The sequence below is a fragment of the Canis lupus genome, chromosome 7, assembly GCF_003254725.2.
Source record: "Canis lupus dingo isolate Sandy chromosome 7, ASM325472v2, whole genome shotgun sequence".
Classification (NCBI taxonomy): Eukaryota; Metazoa; Chordata; class Mammalia; order Carnivora; family Canidae; genus Canis; species Canis lupus.
In genome coordinates, this window is record NC_064249.1 from 34,331,707 (window position 1) to 34,352,883 (window position 21,177).

General features: G+C 38.0%; 1 protein-coding gene and 1 pseudogene across 10 annotated transcripts in view; one reads left to right on the forward strand and one right to left on the reverse strand.

The window, feature by feature from the left end:
• Positions 1–21,177, reverse strand: part of AKT3 (AKT serine/threonine kinase 3) — a 309,052-nt gene that overhangs the window by 20,881 nt on the left and 266,994 nt on the right. For 8 of the 10 annotated variants that reach the window (XM_025430554.3, XM_025430551.3, XM_049112398.1 and 5 more), the window contains one exon: positions 20,198–20,285. In XM_025430554.3, coding sequence (XP_025286339.1) covers positions 20,198–20,285 — 88 coding nt within the window. Of the gene's footprint in view, positions 1–19,151; positions 19,389–20,197; positions 20,286–21,177 lie in introns of those variants that run through there. The other 2 variants (XM_049112397.1, XM_025430553.3) reach the window with 1 other exon arrangement.
• On the forward strand, positions 1,959–15,466 carry LOC112648655 (zinc finger CCCH domain-containing protein 15-like; annotated as a pseudogene).

Genomic DNA, 21,177 nt, shown 5'->3' on the forward strand with positions numbered 1-21,177 from the left:
AGATGCTCAGCACACTCCTAACCCTTGCTACAAAGTGGATGAGCAGTAAATGGTGAGTTACCAGTGTAAAACAGTCATATGAGGTCCTCTGGTCTTGCGGTGATTGTGGCTCACTCAAGACAAAAGGTGATGCAAACTGCACATTTTCTAGGAGAGTCTGAGTCTGTTACTAAGAGCAAAGGAGGGAAGCAAACAAGCAAACAAGCAAACAAGGGAAGAGCCGAGTTATCTTTGGGAGGTGCACTTGAAATAACGACACATTCACTGCTAATTCATAGCATCTAAAAAAGCTCTTTAACCTACACACATTCTTTGGAAGGCTGCACAAATGTGAATTTGGGGGGTACTTTGCATGAATAAAAAATGTCACCAGAAGCAAGGCTATGTTTGACTTGCAATAATGCATAATCAAAAATAAATACTAAGTTTTGCTTCTGTTAATAGCCAAGCAGCTCCTGTTGGATCCACCCTCCTGCAGATAATTATAAACTCAGGAAAAAATCAGAACGTCTGGGAAGCAACTGGAAACAGGTATGTTTTGGAAGGAAGTTGAAAGTAGGAAGAAGGGAATGGTCCTGAATGAATTCCCCACTTTTGTGGCTCTTAGCTCCAGTCTATACCACGCAGGGTTAAAATCTGGATGAGACATCTACAGTCTTACATCACAAAGAATGAAGGTTTGGGAGAAGTACAGCAGCTTCAAGTAGGGGAGCAAAGGAGGGAGAATGCCACATTCTGAGTACAGTCTGCCCAGGTCTCTGGCTGACTCCCTGAGCCATGCACACTCAGGGCAGAGTCTGAGCTCCCTAGGGATGTCTGAAGAAACCAACCTCAAATTTTAACTGACACTCACTGGGGAGGACATAGAGGCTGCAGTTTGACTTAAGCCATCATAAACTGTCCATAAATACAAAGAAAAAAAATCAATATTCTTGTTGTAATCTAATAGATTTCAGAGGCCCTATTGTGTCTCAGTCACAATGCCCAGGACATATTCCAAAATGACTCAACATAAAAACAAACAGGAGAAGATGGCCCATGTACCACAAAGAGATAATGAGGGAGGCTGATGTGAACCAGGCCTGGACTTTGGGATTAGCAGACAAAAATTCAAAAGCAGATTTTATAATTGCACTCAATGATGTGAAGTAAAATATGTTCCTAATGCTTAAAGAGATGTAGAAATGGAGACTATTAAAAAAGGAGAATCAAATGGAAAATCTAAAATGGAAAAATACATTTGAAATAAGAAATTCACCATATGGGTTTACAGCGGTTTAAAGATTACAGCAGAGTCAGTAAACTGGATTTATCAATAGAAACAATTCAATCTGATGACCACAGGCAAAAACTAGAAAAAAATGAACAGAAATTCAAAGATCTGTGGGATCATGTCAAAGGGTCAAAGGTATTGTAATGGGAATTATAAAGGAAGGAGACAATAAGACAAAAAGTATATTTCAAGAAATAATAGCTAAAATTCTTCCAAAGTTAGTGAAAGGTAAGAGATTCAAAAGGCTCAGAGAACTCCAAGTAGGATAAATACAAAGAAAACCTCACCTACAAACAGTATAGTTTGAAAACCAAATCTCAGTCAGGATTCAAACAGAGAAGCAGAAACACTGTGTGTGCATGTGTGTGTGTGCATGTGTGTGTGTGTCTGTGTTTGTGTGTGTGTGAAAGAGAGACAAAGAGACTGAGAGGGTGAGAGAGGGAGAGTGAAGGAAGAAGAGGAGGGAGGAAGAAAAAGAAGGAGAGGGCAGAGAAGGGGATTAGGGGGCTCTGAACTCCATCAACTTAGGGAGGAGGCTGGCCACAGTCTCTGTGAGGCTGCTGTCTTCATGTTTAAGGACATGTGGAGCTTGGTGTCCATGGGACAGGAGGTGGGAGGGGAGGATGCATGTAAAGCAGGGAGAAGAGCAATATGAAACCCAGAAGCATGAACTGGAGCCCACAGGATGGCTGAAATCCATGTCATGGTCACCACCTTGGACCTCAATGGTGTGGCACTCCTGCACAAGCTGGGGACCTGCATCATGAGGCTGAACATGCACGCTGGCCCAGTAGTGGCAGAGGTGACCGGTGACCGGGCTCACAGGGGGACCAGGAGCAGATGCAGGCCTCACCCCTGCCTCAGGGTCAGCACTGGGGAAGTGAGCTAACAGACAACCCACAAGAGCAGGAGCTACCAGTGGCTGCTGCTTCACTTCTGCTCTTGGAATCTTACAGGAGAATTCTGGAAAATGTAGCTCAGCCTACTCAGTGATTTATTCTAAAGCCATCACACAAACGAAAATATCTTGAAAGCAGCAGGAGAAATGATGACACATAATTTACAAAGGGACACATAACTGAATAAGCACTCACTAAACTATCAGCTTACAACTTTATATTCAGTGAAAATATCCCTCAAAAGTGAGGGCAAAATAAAGACACCATCAGATAAAGAAAACAAGTTCCTTGGCAGCATACGTGCACTATTGAGAAATGAGGGCAGTTTCTTGGACTGAAGGGGAGTGTACCAGAAAGGAACTGGGTCTTCAAGAAGGAATGATGAGAGAGGAGCACTTGCTCTGCTTCCCACAGCAGCACCAGGGACTCCGGGTCAATACCAACATTGACCTTATGTGTACACTTTATAGAGTGAATCAGAGCTCAGCAAAAACAATTTTTGTTTTTTAATTAAAAAAAAAAAAAAAAGAGTATTTGAAAGAAGGGTGAACATGGAAAAAGATAACAAATACTTAAAGTTCTAACTTAGCATCCGGACAGAGGTGAAGGTTAATATTCAAACTGGAACACAGAAGCGTAAGGAAGGAGCCAAAGACTTAAACTCATATAATAAGGTGTGGAAGATCCCGGTGACCCTTCCTCCCCACCCCCCTCAAGCATTATTTCATTCAGGCCCGTCTCTGTTCCTCCCACTAGGGACTAGAATATAATTGCCCATTTAAACAGTTGCCATTTCACTGAAATGAGTATCAAATGAGTGACCAAAATAAATTATGAAGTACCTAAATTACTCTCTAAAAGCTGCGGAGGCCGAGAAAAATTAAGGCCATGCCACCTAAAGTTTAGTATTAGCACAAGTACAGCCATCTTAGGCCCCTGTGAATAAGAGCTGAACTTTACAGGAAAAACTGCAGAATGTCCTCGGCAGGGAATCCCATATCAGAAAGACAACAGAGCCCACGCCTGTGGTAGAAATTCCCATATTAGAATGAGAACAGAGCTCAATGCCCTTGAAAGCCCCATATCAGAATGTAAACAGAACTTGAGAAATTCCTCCACTCCTTCTAAAAATCCCCTAGACCAGCCTATAAAAAACCCAGCTGTAACCCCCCTCAGGGTCCGAGTGCCTGCTCGGCTGTGTTGGGTATACTTGGACCCAAGCTCGAGCTTGCTAATAAACCCTCATGCGCTTGCATGGGTGTCGGCTCCTTGGTGGTTTCTTGGATTCGCAATCTTGGGCACAACAAAAGCAAGTTTTCTTTTCTGCAGGGAATCTCTGGCAAGTACGTACAATTGTGATAAGTAAAAGGTAGATCAAAATGAGGTAAGATTCTAGTAAGATCACAATGAGCCAAAGATTCCAAATCCATCTTCTCTAAAAGCCCCTTTAGTGGTCTTCATGTTTTATAGTAGAATGTTTTTTCCTTACAAAGACTAGAGCTTCAGCAGTCTCCATGAACTTCTGGAATCTTCTGCCTCAGCTGGGCCCTCCCCCCACCACACACTGGCTGGCGCCCCTGCCCTGGCCCTGATGAGGGTCCCCCAGTACCCTCTCCTCAGGCAGTTAACGTGGGCCTCATACTTTCTTCTCACTCTAAGAAGGCAGGACTCCTGGAAAGAAGGCAGGGCCTTCAGGCAGGAACTACTACCTCAGCTTCAGGACCAAATAGTTATAAAAATATTTGCCTCAGAGGGCGTTTCCCTTTCTTTCCCATCAGTGTCACCAAGAAGGCGCCCCACCTCTTCTGTGAAAACTAAGCCCTCTGGCAAGGCCTCACAGTCTTGCTTGTTCTTATCTCACTTTCCCCATGTTTATCAGTCTCACACCTACAATCTCTATATTACAATACATCTTGCTGTCTGCATAGAAACTTACCTTGTTCCATGCACCTCCACTTCCAGAGTCCTGATTGGATTTTCCCCCAGGGACAGACCAACACAAGAGCAAGGCCAAATCTAAAATCTAATCCCTTCTGTAGGCTGTTTCCCGGTTCACCCCTACTCCTTCCTTCATTATTCTTCCATTTTCTTGAGGAGACTACGCTTGGTGCTTCCATTTCTTTTACCTCCCGCTGCATTTACAAAATTTAAAAAGAACTATTTTGAACATAAAGGAAAGAATAGAAAATAATATAAAACAACAACTGAATCTGATGTTATGTTTAGTCATAGATAGTTTCGCACTTCTGGATATTTTTAAGATATAAAACATGGAGATGCAGCTGCATACCTATTGCTTTCTATTTCTATTTCTATTGCTTTCTCCTCATTAATGTTCACCCATTAAAAAAATTTTACTTATTTATTCATGAGAGACACACAGAGAGAGACAGAGACATAGGCAGAGGGAGAAGCAGGCTCTGTGCAGGGACTCGATCCCAGGCCCCGGGATCATGCCCTGAGCCGAAGGCCAATGTTCAACCACTAAGCCACCCAGGCATCCCTGTTGACCCATTTTTAATCCCCCAAAACTACAATTACATATAATTCAGGCAAATATTGTGGTGCTCTATATCATTGCATGTACTTTTCTCCCATAGATAGGCTATGAGAGATATAATTTTCTTTAGTTCATTTTCAGTTTTTACAATAATGGTATCATTCCCTAAATATCTTATGTAACTTGATTTTTTATATTTATGTCTTTTTGAGATGTACCAATAAATACTTAATTTACCAATTGATACTTATAAATCCAACCTATTCATTTTTTAATTCAGTATAGTATTCCACTGTTAAAATAAGACAAAATGCAATTATTACATATTCCACCATCAAAGATCTATTAAGGTTTTTTTTTCCTTTAAAAATCAAATACCCCTTATTTCTTTTTCTTATTTTTTTTTTATCATCTTATCTTATTAGAATCTATGATAAAAGCTGCCTAGGGGCACCTTGGGTGGCTGGCACAGTTGTTGGTTAAGCACCTGACTCTTGGTTTTGGCTCAGATCATGATCTCAGGGTCGTGGGATCAAGCCCTGTGAGGGGACCCACTCTCAGCTGGGAGTCTGCTTGAGATTCTCCCTCTCCCTCTGCCCTTCTCTCCTGATAAACTAGCCTGAAAAACTCATAAGACCTCAACTCAAAACCTGTTTACCTCCATTTCTTCAGTTTCTTTTATCCAGTACATGTCTGGCTTTCAACAGAAAATTACAAGGCATACTAAAAGATAAAAAAAATACAGTTTCACAATAAGAAGCAAGCACCAGAACCAGCCTCAGATATGGAAGAGATACTGGAATTATCAGACTGGAATTTAATTCCTCTATGAAAATACAGCAGCGTTTTTTAAAAAATATTTTATTTATTATTCATGAGAGACACAGGGAGAGAGAGAGGCAGAGACACAGGCAGAGGGAGAAGCAGGCTCCATGCAGAAAGCCCGATGTGGGACTTGATCCCAGGACTCCGGGATCATGCCCTGGGCCGAAGGCAAGTGCTAAACTACTGGGCCACCCAGGGATCCCACAGCAAGGGTTTTTTAATGGAAAACTGCAGTACATGTAAGGACATATGGGTACTATAAGTAAAGTAATTAATTCTCTAAGAAATAATAAAAAGGAAATGCTAGAAATAAAGAAACACCATCAGAGAAATCAAGAATGCCTTTGATGGGCTCATTAATAACCAGAGCATGGCCAAGGAAAGATTCAGTGAGCTTGAAGAAATGTTAATAGAAACTTCAAAAACTGAAATGGAAAAAGAATATATGAAAATGGACTATTCAAAAATCATTAAGCAATTATAATAGGTATTATAAACGGGAATATGACAGGGAAAGAAAGGAGAAAAAATACTGAAGCAATAATGACTGCGCATTTTCCAAAATTAGTGCTACCCACCAAGACACGTATCTCTTAAGTTCAGAAAATAGCACTCAAGATAAAGATCCCCAAATATACACCATATCATATTTAAAGGACAGGAAAATGGGATACCTGATTGGCTCAGTGGTTCAGCGTCTGCCTTTGGCTCGGGGTGTGATCCCAGGGTCCTGGGATCAAGTCCCATATCAGGCTCACTACAGGGAGCCTGCTTCTTCCTCTGCCTATGTCTTTGCCTCTCTGTGTGTCTCTCATGAATAAGTAAATAAAATCTTCAAATTGCAGGAAATCAAAGACAAGGACAAAATTTTGAGAAGCCAGAAACATACACATGTGCACACCAAAAATCTTTTCTATAGAGGTTCAAAGACAAGAATTACACTGAATTCTCTTCAGTAACCATGTAAGTGAGAAAAAAAAATACAGTAAAATACATAATATTGAAAGATAAAAACAATGACCTAGAATTCTGTATCCAGGAAGATTAGCTTTCAAAAATAAGGAATAATGGAGACTTTCCTAGACAAACAAAAATTGAGGCAATTTGTCACCAGCAGACCTACCTTGCAAAAAATGTTAAAAAAAAAAAAAGTCATCAGAAAAAAAGAGAATGATATAGAAGCTTAGTTCTATAGAAAGGAAGAAAGCTAGAAAAGGAACCAACAGAGGTAAAATATTTTTTTTTCTTATTCTTTTTTTTTTTTTTTTTTTTTTTGAGAGAGAGAAGGACAGGGGTGGGTAGAGGAGGCACAGAGGGAGAGGCTCCATGCTCAGTGCAGGGCCAAGTGTGAGGCTTGAGCTCACAACAATGAGATCATGATCTGAGCCAAAATCAAGAGTCAGACACTTAACTCTTGACAAGCCACCAAAGTGCCCCCCTTTTCTTATTCTTTTTTTTTTTTTTTTTTTTTTTAAGGTTTTATTTATTTATTTTTTTAAATATATTTTTTTAATTTTTATTTATTTATGATAGTCACACACAGAGAGAGAGAGAGAGAGAGAGAGAGAGAGGCAGAGACACAGGCAGAGGGAGAAGCAGGCTCCATGCACTGGGAGCCTGATGTGGGATTCGATCCCGGGTCTCCAGGATCGCGCCCTGGGCCAAAGGCAGGCGCCAAACTGCTGCGCCACCCAGGGATCCCCCTTTTCTTATTCTTAATTAATCTACCAGGTAACAGTTTGTTTGAAATAATAATACAATAATATATACAACAATTATAGCTTATGGATGAGTGAAATTAATGAGTAATGTTACTTGGGACAGGAAGGAGGAATTAGAAATACTGCTTTAAGGTACTTACACTATGAAATGGTGTGGTATTATTTGAAAAAGGACTTCAATTAATTATAAATATATATTGCAAACTTAAAGAAAAACACTAAAACAATGTAAAAAAAAATATGAGATGCTAAAAGAGGAGAAAAAAATAGTCTTAGAAAATGCTCAGTTAAAACCAGAGAAGTCAGAAAAAGAGTACAACACACTAGAAGATACAAAGAACAGGACAATGACTAGAAAGCAGTAACAGTTATAGCAGATATTAATCCAACTGTGGTAATAATCACTTTAAATTTCAATGGCCTTGGGCAGCCCAGGTGGCTCAGCAGTTTAGCACCGCCTTCAGCCCAGGGCCTGATCCTGGGGACCTGGGATCGAGTCCCACATCAGGCTCCCTGCATGGAGCCTGCTTTTCCCACTGCCTGTGTCTCTGCCTCTCTCTCTCTGTGTCTCTCATGAATAAATAAATAAAATCTTTAAAAAAATAAATAAATTTCAATGGTCTAAAAACACCAACAAAAACAATGACTGTAAAGTGTATAAAAACCAAAGAATCAATTGTGTATTATTTACAAGAAATCCACTTTAAATGTAAAGACACCAAGAGATTAAAAGGGGATGGAGGAAGACTTGCCATGCTAATGGGAAAAGAAAGCTGGAGTAGCTGCACTAATTTCAAACAAAGCAGATTTCTTTTTTTTTTTTTTTCAAAGCAGATTTCTGAGTAAGGAAAATCATCACAGATAAAGAGAGATATAACATAATGATAACTTGGCCAATTCTCCATTAAGACATAAGAATTGCTAATGTGTATGCATAGAACAACAGAGTATCAAAACACAATAGACAAAAACTGATAGAGCTGCAAGGAGAAACAGATTAACTCACTATCATACTTGGTGACTTTACCACCCCTTTATAAGGGTTTGACATATCCAGCAGGAAGAATATTAGCAAGGGCATCACTGAACTGAAAGACACCATCAGCCAATTGGATCCAACTGACATTTACAGACCACTTCATCCACAACAGCAGAATACACATTCTTCCCAAGCTCATAGACCACTGACCAGGATAGGTCACATCCTAGGCTAAAAAACATACCTTAAAAAATTTAAAAGAACAAACATTCAAGGGAATGCTCTCAGACCATAGTGGAATTAAACTAGAAATTAGTAAGAGACAGATAGCTCAAAACCCCCAAATACTTAGGAGATTAAATAATACACTTCTAAGTAATGTATGAGTCAAGTAGGAAGTCCCAGGAGAAGTATTTTCAACTAAATGAAAACGAAAGTACAACTTATCAAGACTCGTGGGGTAACAGAACTTAATGGAGAATTTATTGCACTTGAATGTATTTGAAAGGAAAGATCTAAAGTAATTATCTAAGGTTCCAGCTTAGGAAACTAGAAATAAAAGAGCAAATAAAATCTGTGATAAGAAAAGAAATAAGTTCCAGAGCAGAAATCAATGAAACTGAAAAAAAAAAAAAAAATTGATGAAGAAAATCAACAAAACCACAAGCTAGATCTTGTCAGCTAAAACCTCTGCCACATTGAGCAATAAATTGTTTTTCTACCAAGTCCTCTGGCATTTCTGATAGTGTTTTGTGCTTGTAGATGCTACTATTTGGTGAATATTGTACATTATGCCAAAATGACCTTTCACATTTCATACTTATATACTGAAATCAACTTCGCCCAAAGTTACTATTGTTTATAACATTTGGACTGTTAAATCTCTAATCATCCTCTTATTTTTTCTACTTTTCTGTGTAATTTTGTTTTAGGCGACATTCTTATAAGGAACATCTTGTTATATTTTGTTTTTAATCCAATTTGAGGGATTTTAAAACTTTGGTCATTCACATTTTGCACTGTAACTAACATTTGGACAGCTGTCTGTGTTCTTTTGTATCCACAGTGCAACGTCCCTGATCAATGAAAGGGTAGTTTATTTTATTTTTTTAAAAGATTTTATTTATTTATTCATGAGAGACAGAGAGAGAAGCAGGCACCCTGTGGGGAGCTGATACGGGACTCTGTCCCAGGACCCTGGATCATCACCTGAGCCAAAGGCTCAACCACTGAGCCACCCAGGCATACCGGAAGTAGTTTTAACATTAAACCATAAGAGTGTCTGGTAGATATTTGGAGCTTATCTTTCTTTGATCCAAAGCTTAAAAATGGGCCATCATTAGAGCAGGTAAGGAGTGTATCAGTGTGAATGCCCGGGAAGTATATTTGTAGCTATGATCTGTCTTCTCTGCTAGTGTTTGTGTTATACTGGAACCTTGCTTCACTGACGGAAACCACAGTGATCACTAACATCTGCATAACTGCCATCAATCACCAAACTCCTCAAGATGAATTTTTCAGCCAGAAAATAGAGTCATGATTTAGTCAGAAAGGTGTCCCTGCAACTATTGCATGATTCTTCACAAGGGATTTGGATACACCTTGTAAAAACATGTCCTCAAACCAACTTCCCTTCCTGACTGGACATTTTCTAACACACCCGTGGCTCTCAAGTGTCCTTACACCGTCTTCCCTCCCCAACTTTCTTTCCCATCGATTTTCGCATCCCTCTCCTGCTCACAGAAGAAATCCACTCCCACAGCCCTCAATAACAGAGTTCCCAGATAGCCATATCCATTCCTGTTCTCACTTCTAGTGCTAGTCCTGTATTTCTAGCCCTTGGGTAACTGCATTCAGAATCAAACATTACTATCACTGTGCAGTCTCTTGATTTTCCGAGGTTTTCTTTTCCGAGCTCTCTTGCCTAAAAGTCTATACGAACAAAAGCTGAAAGGGTCCAATCATGTTATAGCATTTCCCTACTGGAGGAGCTACTGTCCTAGTAAGCAGGTGCATCAAGCAAACAGGAGGAGCTAACCTTGCAGGAACTACCCCAAATCAACAGGGGCCCTGCTCCATTTTTTGCACCCAGTCTCAATCCACCCTGAACTGTAGGTTCTTCACAGTCAGCAGATCTTCACGTACTTCATTTCTCACTGCCTGATTTATTCTCACGTTGGCCTCCACTTCTGAAACGTCACATTCCCATCATATCCTATCCTCTGTTTCCTTCAAATACCCTCTTTTTCCAGGAATCTTTCCAAGCCCAGGGAGTCATGTCTGAGAAGTGAAGCTACATAAATGAGCCTTTGAATAAAGGTTAAAGAAAAGCAACAAAGAAAAAGCCCAAAATCAGATACCAGATGGAAGCAAGGATCTACATAAAGGAATGGAGAATGCTAAAAGTATAAATACATAGTTTTAGTCTTATTAAAACATAACTCTTGAGAGCAAAATAAAGGTCTCTTATGCTATGATGTTTATAACGTGAAAGTAAAATGATAGCATAAAGAATGGGAGACAAAACTAATGTGCTGTTGAATGTGATGTGGTTCTAGTATCCATTGAAAGCAATCTGTCAGAAGTTAAATATGTTTATAGCAAACTCTAGAAACAACTTCAAGACAATAAAAAAAAGAGATAGCTAGTAAGATAGGAGCCAAGACAAAACAGAATCATAAAATATTCAATAAATCCAAGAGAAGGCAGGCAAAGATAAAGAAAGGAACAGATAAAAAATGAAACCAAAAACAAATCCCAAAATAGCAGGTATAAACCCAACTCTGTCAATACTTACATTAAATAAAAATGGGTTTCAGAGCCCATTTAAAAATCATATATTACCTAATGAATAAGAAAAAAGGCACAGAATGGTGGCTAGGGAGGCCCATGTCTTCCTCCTCCTCCTGCTATGGGACCAGATCTCTTGATGGTGTCCAGCTAAGCTTTAAGTCTGGCTGGTGCCACCTGTCTCTACAATGCCCTCCAAGAAACAGAGTCAGGCTGTTGGCAGCAAAAAGATGGAGCAAAAAAAGAGAAAATTACGGAACATAAATTATTATTATTTTTTTTACAAAGAGGGAGGGAGAGCATTGAGGGGGGCAGAGAGAGAATCTCCAGCAGACTTCACACTCAGTGCAGAGCCTGACATGAGGCTCAATCTCATGACCCTTAGATCATGACCTGAGTCAAAATCAAGAGTTGAACACTCAACCAACTGAGCCACCCTAGTGCCCCTAAAGTATTTGATCTAAAGAATAATAAGGGGGGCAAAAAAAATATATATATAAGTTTATCAAAGCTATCAGTCATCAAGTTCAATTTAATCAACAAAATCCATGTCAGCATAAAGTGAAGCTGAAAAGAAACTAAAGACAACAAGAAAGAATTGCAAGAGCTAAATGAGCTATTTAAATCTATACTTGTTGCTCAAAAAAACAAGCAAAGGTGCAGATTCAAATCGCAGTATGTGTGCTCTTCGAGCAAAGGCAGTGAACAAAGGGAGGTAATTGTATGTTTTCCCATAATTGACTCTGGGGAGAAAATGTGATGCAAGACATAAAGAGCTTGAAAAAGATACTATGGATAAGTGAGATGAGATAAAACTGTAAACAGTGAACAAAAAGCTGGAAAAGAGGAAAAAACCCTTAAATAGTGTGCAAACATTTCTTGAAGCTTTTGAAAACAACAAATATGGCTGGCCTGAGGGGATGATACTTATATGTTTCACTGTGCATTTCCTCCTGGATTTGTGTGAAAGAAAGATATAAAGAAGGAAGAGAAAGAAAATGAAATTGCATGAGATCTAATTGAGAGTGTTTTGCCTAGGTTCAAATATTACCAAAATCACCCTTGAACCTTTTCCTGCATGAAAAGAAAGGAAAAACAAGAAAACATTGATGGAACTTGAGCAAGATATGGAAGGAAGGCAAGCATACATCAAAGCAGGGAAAGCACTGGTGATCAGTGGGCATGAAGAGCTGGAATTTCATCCTGCTTTGGTCGATGATAATGAGGATGGAGATAGTATCTGTGACATCCAGGCAAGAGGTGGGGAGGTGGGGGTGGGGGGGTGGGATATGCTTCAGTGCACACAAACAATGGAGAATTAAACCTGTACATTCCAAGAGATGTAGATGAGAGAGGCAGAAAAGTAACCAGTCCTGAAAGATTCAGTACATGTACTTCAGAAAACAATGAAGTGAGCCTTCCAGAGGTAGGGCTGAAGTGGTGAAGGAAGTGATCTGGAAATAGCACAACAAAGGGAAGAGGCAGGAACTCGGAGCCAGGGCTGTTGTTCCTATCAATGAAAATCTCTGTATTGTTGAAGATTTGGATCAACTAGAAGAGTTAAACACAGTAGATTTTTAAAATGACACTAAACATGTCAATGAAAACAGTAAGCCAGTTCAGCAGGAGTGGACACGGACTACATTAATTTTTCCATGCGGAATCCTTCAACAAGATATTTCCCATGCCAGTTCTGAAAGGCTTAACCTCCCTCCAAAAAAGAAGTCCTCTCCCTAAGTCTTGTCTTCTGACTTTGTCCACATCTCATGGTAAATTCAAAGTAGCTAATGATAAATTGAAAATATAAAGGTCATTGCATAAAATGATTGATTGTTGTAACTGTCCACTCAGATAGGAAGTGCAGCTGCTTTTCCGCTTTTGATTTTCATTGGGCATGTGTTATTACGAGAACATAAATTTAAATTTAAAACACCTTTAATTTATGTAGTTTTAAGGAGTGAATCCACTTTTTAGAATTTTTATGTTTAAAAGATGCCTAAAATATGAACACTGCACTTCATAAAGGAAACTGCATATGTAGATTCATTATTGTTTACCTTTGGGCACTGGGATGGGCATTTAAAATGGAATTTCTCCTCTGCCTCTCTCTGTGTCTATCATGAATAAATAAAATGTTTTAAAAATAAATAAATTAATAAAATACAATGGAATTTTTCTAATCTGACAAGATCAGTTGGAATGCCCTGTTTTAAACTTTTCCCTATTCTTTTTTTGCTATAAAGTTGTAAACAAAGAGTGTTATATACACGGAAACACACACACACAAATAATATATGATGCTTAAAAGAAAACTCACTCAAATGTACTGACGTAGATTAAAACTAACACGATGGACATGATAAATAAAATCAAAAGAAAGCTGGAGTACTCATATTAATTATATTGGACAAAGTAGATTTCAAAACAAGGTTACGGTTATGGATATAGAGGAACACTTCATAATGATAAAGGTGTGAACTCACCAAGAAGATATAACAAACCTAAATGTGTACACAACCAACAATGAAGCTTCAAAATACATGAAACAAAACTAAAAAGAGAAACAAATCCACAATCATAGCCCTAGATTTCAATAATCCTTTTCCAGTAACTGACAGAACAAGTAGACAGCAAATTGGTAAGAATTCAGGAAAGATAAGCACCACCAACCATCTTGACTAATGGCTACTGGTAGAACACTTTGTGCAATAAAAGCGGAATATACATTCAAGTATACATAGAATATACACCAAAAGAAACCATTTTCTGGGTCATAAAACAAGTCTCAAATTTAAAAGGACTAGTATCATATATACTATGTTTTCCAAACACAGGAGAGTTTAGTTAGGAATCAGTAAAAGAAAAATCTGAAAAATCCATATATTTGGAAATCAAGCAACACATTTCTAAATAATCTCAGAGTTAAGAAGGAATCACAAGAGGAATTAAAACTATTTTGAAATGAAAACATAACAAATCAAAACTTGCAAAACAAAGCTAATAGCCCTTCTATGGAAACTCACAGCATTCCTTGAGTGCTATGCTACAAAAAGAGAATGGTCCCCAAACAGTAATCTTAGCTTCTCTCAAAGAAAATAGGGAATGAAGAGCAAAGCAAACTCAAAAGAAGCAGAATAGAGAAGTAATAAGTAGCAGAATTAATTAGTGAATAATGAGCAGAAAAACAATACAGAAAATCAGTGAAACCAAAAGCTGATTCTTTGAAAAAAAAAAAAACAAAAAACAGTAGTATTGATGGATCTCTCACCACATTTATCAAGAAAAAGTGGAGAGAGAACACACAAATTACCAATATTAGGATTAAAAGAGAGATCATCATCACATATATAACAAACACTGTAAAGACAATAAGGGAATATTATAAATATTTTTAAGCCAATAAATTAGAAAGCTTAGAAGACAAAAGGTCCGGAAACATTTAAGAAGCAACAGACAACCAGAATAGCCTCACAACTATGAAAGAACATGAGCTCATAGCTAAAAACCTCCCAACAAATACAAAACCCCAAGCCCAAGTGGCTTTGCTGGTAAATTCTATCAAAGATTTTAAGAACAGATAATACGAATTCTAAACAAACAATCCCATACAATTGAAGAAGAGGAAATACTTCTTCATTTTAAAAAATCAAACATGATCCTGAATGAAAATCAAACAAAGACATTTTAGGAAAAGAAGATGAGGCCTCAGCCCCAGTATCACTTGTGATTTAGGGATGCAAAAATCCTGAAAGAAATACATTGTATCAAATCTAGGCATACATAATAAGGACATCACAAATAGGTGAGTTTTCCCCTGGGAATATAAGGTTCACTTAACATTTGAAAACCAATCAGTGCAATTCACCATCTTAATAGAATATAAAGGAGAAAAACCGGAGGGTCATTACAACAAATGCAGAAAAACTTGTAATGAAATTCAACAGTTCTTCGAGATAAAAACTATTAGCATACTAGGAACAGAAGGGCACTTCCTCATCCTAATAAAGGAGGTATAGAAAGCTTACACTAACATATTTTTAGAACTTGTTATACTGAAATAATTTTAGGCTTAGAGAAGACTTCTACAAGTAGTACAAAAGATCTCCTATCTCGTTATCACACCTGCCCCTAAGGCTAATATAAAGCCAAAGCACAATGCTCAAAACTAAGAAATCAGCGCTAGTACAGAACTGTCATCTGGACGTCACCACCTTCCCACTGTGCCCCTCTTCTCCATCTCCACTGTCCCTGGTTCCACAGCCACTCCTGGCCTTTCCTGAAGTGGATGCTTTTGAGGCCACATGGCCAGTGATTTTGAGGAGTGTCCCCTCCAGGTGGTTCCAAGATTACGCTGAGGTCATGCATTTTGAGAAAGAATACCACAGCAGTGACACAGCCTTCCCACAGTCTCCGGTCACAGGCTACATGGCAGCAGTCGGTCTTACTACCAGTGATCTGAATCTTGGTCAGCTGGCTTAACACATGGTAGGCCAAGTTTTTCTACCATAAAGTTACTCTCTAAAGCTTGTAAATAACAAATGTTTGAGAGGAAATACATTAAGGCTATGCAAATATTCTTTCTTAAACTTTTGCCCACTGATTTTAACACTCATTGGTAGATCCTACATGTAGTTAAGTCCCACCCTGGGGGTCTTATGGTGATTTACTAGTTACCTCATTCCTTCTACTTTTGTTCTATTTTGACATTCATGGGATTCTTTAAATATTTATAGACTTTTTTTTTTTTTTTTTTTACAGATTTTATTTATTTATCCATGAGAGACAGAGAGAGAGAGGCAGAGACACAGGCAGAGGGAGAAGCAGGCTCCATGAAGGGAGCCCAATGTGGAACTTGATCCCGGGTCCCCAGGATCACACCCTGGAGTGAAGGCGGCACTAAACCACTGAGCCACCGGGGCTGCCCTAAATATTGATAGATTTTTAAATGTTTTGTCTTCTTAAAGTTTTAATGTTACTTATGTCTATATAATATATCTACATAGTTGAAAATTCAAAAGTTGCAAAAGCACATGTAATGAAAAGTTGAACACACACCAGAGGGATCATTAACTTAGCTCCCTCTCCTAAGGCAACCAATGTTACCAGGATCTTAATATGTTTCCAGCAATATAATGCATAAGAAGTATATACACACATTTTCCTTTAGGTAACTTCATTCTACATTTATTAATTGCAATTCATCTATCAAGAAGACATGTCTCTTCTCAACATTTATTTGTTCAATCATTTATTTTTGTAGTGTGGACTTACAGATATATATTTTATTCTTTGAGTCATGATAGACTAAGGTATAATTATAAATAAGCTTTATTTATTTTGTTATTGAAATGGTTCCAGCTTTCACCCCTGGGACTTAAGGGTTGGCTCCTGCATCCTACTAATGTACTTCTATTTATCTATCTAACCTTGTTTTTTTTGTTTTACTTTTTTGGCACCTCTAAATTCCTTGGCCTTGTCTTTTATCTTCTTCATCCCAGTGCTGAAGTCACTACTTCTCCAAGTAACCTTGGTTCTTTTTATTGAAGAATGATATTTAAAAACTAAGACTCAGGATGCCTGGGTGGCTCAGTGGTTGAGTGTCTGCTTTCAGCTCAGGGCGTGATCCCAGAATCCGGGATTGAGTCCCACATTGGGCTCCCTGCAAGGAGCCTGCTTCTCCCTCTGCCTATGTCTCTGCCTCTCTCTCTCTCTCTCTCTGTGTCTGTCATGAATAAGTAAATAAATATTTTTAAAAAATTAAGATCTCTGCACTGTCTGTGATAATTAACATCATACTTAATGATAAAAGATGTTTTCTCCATAAGATCAAGAACAAAACTAGGATGTTCACTCCATCACTTCTACTCAACATTATAGTGAGGTCCTAGCCAATATACCGAGGCAAAAAAAAGAAAGAAAATACATACCAGTTGAAAATGAAGTAAAAACTTATTTACAAAAGATATAATCACCTATGCAGACTTGTCTACCAAAAAAAAAAAAAAGAGCTACTAACGCTAATGAGTGGGTTTTGCAAATCTGCAGGACATAAGGTACATATACAAAATCAATTGTATTTCTATATAATCATAGAAGACAATATGAAAATAAAAATTAAAAATACCATTTATACTAGAAGACATAAAACACTTAAAGACAAGTAACAAAATATGGGTAAGACTTGAACACAGAAAATTATGAAGCATTACAGAGAGACATTAAAGAAAAGCCAAATAAATGGAAAGGTATATGATGTTCATGTATCTGAAGCCTCAATCCTGTTCAAATGTCAATTCTGCCCCAAACTGATCCTTAGATTCAACACAGTATCACACAAAATCCCAGCAGATTTTTTGTATAAGACGACAAACTGAGTGCAAAGTCTACAGAGAAATTTATCTGGATAAATTCATCTTATAAAATATCTTCTTAAATCTTAAAGCTTGAAGGCACTTCGGAGATCCTAATTTTGTGTGAGTAAAATGACTTGTCCATTTCCCCATAGGAAGGAAGAAGCAAATCTAGGACATGGATTTCCACACTTCAGTCCTGTGCTCTTCATTACATTCACAATTAAGATTAATTTATTTTTTTTTACTTAACCTAGGAAGAGATCTAGATTTCCCTTAAGGATACTAGCCTCTCTCTATGTCTTATCTCTAGTTTTGCCACAATATATTGAAAAGTGGCCAATAATTAGGTGATAATAAATCTACAAAAGAGTAAAGCTCCCAAAGAATATTAATAAAATTGTAATTAAAAAAATACCTGATCTTAGAAGTAAATTAACCTCTTATGAAACAGTTACATATTTTAAAGACATATGAGTCCCATAAAAGTGTTTCATTTTCTAAATTATTTCCTAATTTATACTGTCTGAAGAGTAGAATTATAATTGGATTCATTACAGTTACGGGTGTCAACATTCCCATAATTCTCTGTTTCTTAGTGATATGATACAAATCCAGACAGACCCGATCACATTTTCAAAGCCTTTTAGAGACAGACTCAAAATGTGAGGGTGCTATTATAATGCTGCTGTAGTGTCCTTCAAGCATGTAAGGTGGTTAAAACACCAGAGCCTCATCGGACATCCATCCAAGTAAACCTGCAGAAGAGGTCAGCTCCTGATGAATTCTGTTCACAGAAACTTCGTAATTTTTGTGGTTGTGCTTCTTTACATAAGACACTTAACGTCTTTGCTCAGATTAAGTAGCATCTATTTTTATCAATTTTAACAATTGAAACCCATGTCTCCACAATACATCATTTAAAGCTATGTTTTGGCAGCTCCTTCTCCTGGCTTGCTAGCCCCCTCCAAGCCCATTCACCTCAAGGCAGCTGGCCAGTGTCTTACTGTCACTGCTCTGGGCGTGTCGAGCTCCATGGCATGTCAGAGCTTTCCCTGAGTGATGCCAAACTCCCACTTAACATGGAGAGCCAAAACCTGATGAAGAAATCTTTGTGGTATATTTTAGTCTCCTGACAGGACTGAAGAAAGTACATGTTTTGCCTCCTATTGAAGTTAGCAGTGACACAACTGGGACTCACAGTTGTCTCCTCAAGGAATGTTTTCTCTCCTTCCTTCTCTCTCTTCCTCTTTACCCCCTTTATTACTGAGTTATCCTTGGTGATGGTATGTAAAAGGGACTTCTGTTTGTGGCTTACAGCTTTGTATGCCAAAGAAAACCTCTGACCATGTATTATTTCTGGGAGATATAAGAAGACTCTGATCTTTCTCTTTTACAAGGGTCTTTTGTAGTGAACTGATCTATTAAAAATAGCACACAGCCATCATTAGGGTCTAAATAGGGATGCAACCCATAAAGAACACCATCACTATTATAAAGTAGATGTCTAGTTTTCTACATGAAATTAATAAACATTTAAAAATGGTTACATGCTTCTCATAAGAGTTGAGAAGGATCCAACATCTACCCCAGTGCTTGGTACATGGTGGGAGTCTAAACTTGAGAAGTGTTTAATATCATACAACTATTTCACAAGAAATGCTTAGAAAACCACCATACTCTCTATTCCCATAACGTACTGCAGAAATTCAGTACTTGTCTTTTTCCTTGTAAGTCATAATGATTTCATTCTATCTTTACTTTAGGGATTAATAAAGAAGGATATTTGGCACAAAACAGACATTTAAAAAAAATTTTTTTTTAAAGATTTTATTTATTTATTGAGACACAGAGAGAAAGAGAGAGGCAGAGACACAGGCAGAGGGAGAAGCAGGCTCCATGCAGGGAGCCCGACGTGGGACCCGATCCCAGGCCTCCAGGATCACACCCCAGGCTGCAGGTGGTGCTACGCACTGCGCCACAGGGGCTGCCCAAAACAGACATTTTCTAAATGATGTTGATTATGTATGTTTCTGAGAAAACAGGGAAAACTGGAATAAAATGAAATAGAAGGACTAACTACACAAAAGAACTAAAGATTCTAAGCAATTATGGTATTACATAAAAATTTCATAGTAAAATTTTTACATGAGCATTTAAAAATCAAAATCAGTGAAATCAGTGCCTGTACTAACAATACCTTAAATAGTAGAAATAAAATAGACAAAGATTACAACAAAGGACTAGACACAATAATTTCCTGTCCTAAGGAAAAATTACAGTATTAAACACAAGTAATAAGCAGATTATAATAAAAATAAAGTTATAAAATCAGTAGCATCCACTTTGTGGACATTAAAATTCCATTTCAAATAACAGAGAAACCCCAACTAAGAAAAATATCCATTCCTTTGTTAAATATTAAAAACTAAATTGCTTTTAATTCCCTTTCAAGTAAGGTTTTGTATAAATACATTTATAGAGTTCACTTTAAAATTAAAGACATGAAGATAAGGAAAAACATTCTGATTTCGTTTTGCTAGTTTTCTTAAAGAATAACGTAACATCAAGGTTTTTATTTTTTCTCCTAATATTTAGGAAACAATGAGAAGCAAATTAATGTTACTGGGATAAAAGAAAAATCAACTGACCACACTGAGTAACATTTCAACCTGCATTTTGGGAGTCAGAATCATCGATAAATTTTTGGGCTAAGAAGTTCAATATTATATTCAAATACGTAGAATAAAAGGAAGAATATTATTAATATCATTAAATTTTATTCACTTAAAAATTTTTTTTTGGCCGTAAATTCATCTTAGGCAAAATATATAAGGATTGTTCCATGAAAATAACCTACCTTTTTATCGTATACATCTTGCCAATTGACTCCAGAGAAGAAACTGTGCCTCATAATTTCTTTTGCATCATCTGGGCCCCCGCCAAGGCTAAGAGACAGAAACAAGAGTGGAGAGAACATTAAGAGAGAAAACAAGAGTGAGAGAACATTAAGAGAGAACATTAAGAGATCTATATAAGCCCAAAAGGAAACAAGAAAGTGTCCATGAAATGTAATTCTCTGTGGTATACATAGTTCCTGAGATCAAGAGCTGTACCAATAAAAAGCTTTTACTGTCAGATCTGATTTCCCTAACTTGCTATTAGTAAGAGGTAGCCTCGGGGCGCCTGGCTGGTTCAGTCAGTTGAACACCTGACTCTTGATTTTGGCTCAGGTCACAATCTCACGGTCATGGGATTGAGCCCCACATTGTGCTCTGCACTCAGCGTGAAGTCCGCTGGAGATTCTCTCTCCCTCGCCTCTCCCCCAATCTTCTACCCCTGCAAGCATGCTCTCTCTCAAATAAATCTTCAAAAAGGAATAAAAGGGACACCTGGTTGGCTCAGTGGTTGAGCATCTGCCTTCAGCTCAGGTCGTGATCCCTGGGTCCGGGATTGAATCCCACATCAGGCTACTTGCAGGGTGCCTGCTTCTCCCTCTGCCTATGTCTATCCCTCTCCCTCTGTCTCTCATGAATAAATAAATAAAATCTTAAAAAAGAAAAAAGAAAAGGAGAAGGAAAAAAAAGGAGTAGCCTCAGGACAATGTGGTACCTGAAAAGAGTACAGGCTTTGGGGACAAAACTGAAACAGGCAACCAGCTTTGGAACTTATGAATATGTGACAATGAACAAGCTGCTTACTCCCAGTGTCTCTACTGTGTGTGTGTGTGTGGGCAATACCAGCCTGGTGGGCCACCATGAAGGTTAGCCATAACACAGATAAGTGCACCTAGCACAACAAATGGTAGCAATTACCACAGTCGATTCTATAAACCAGATT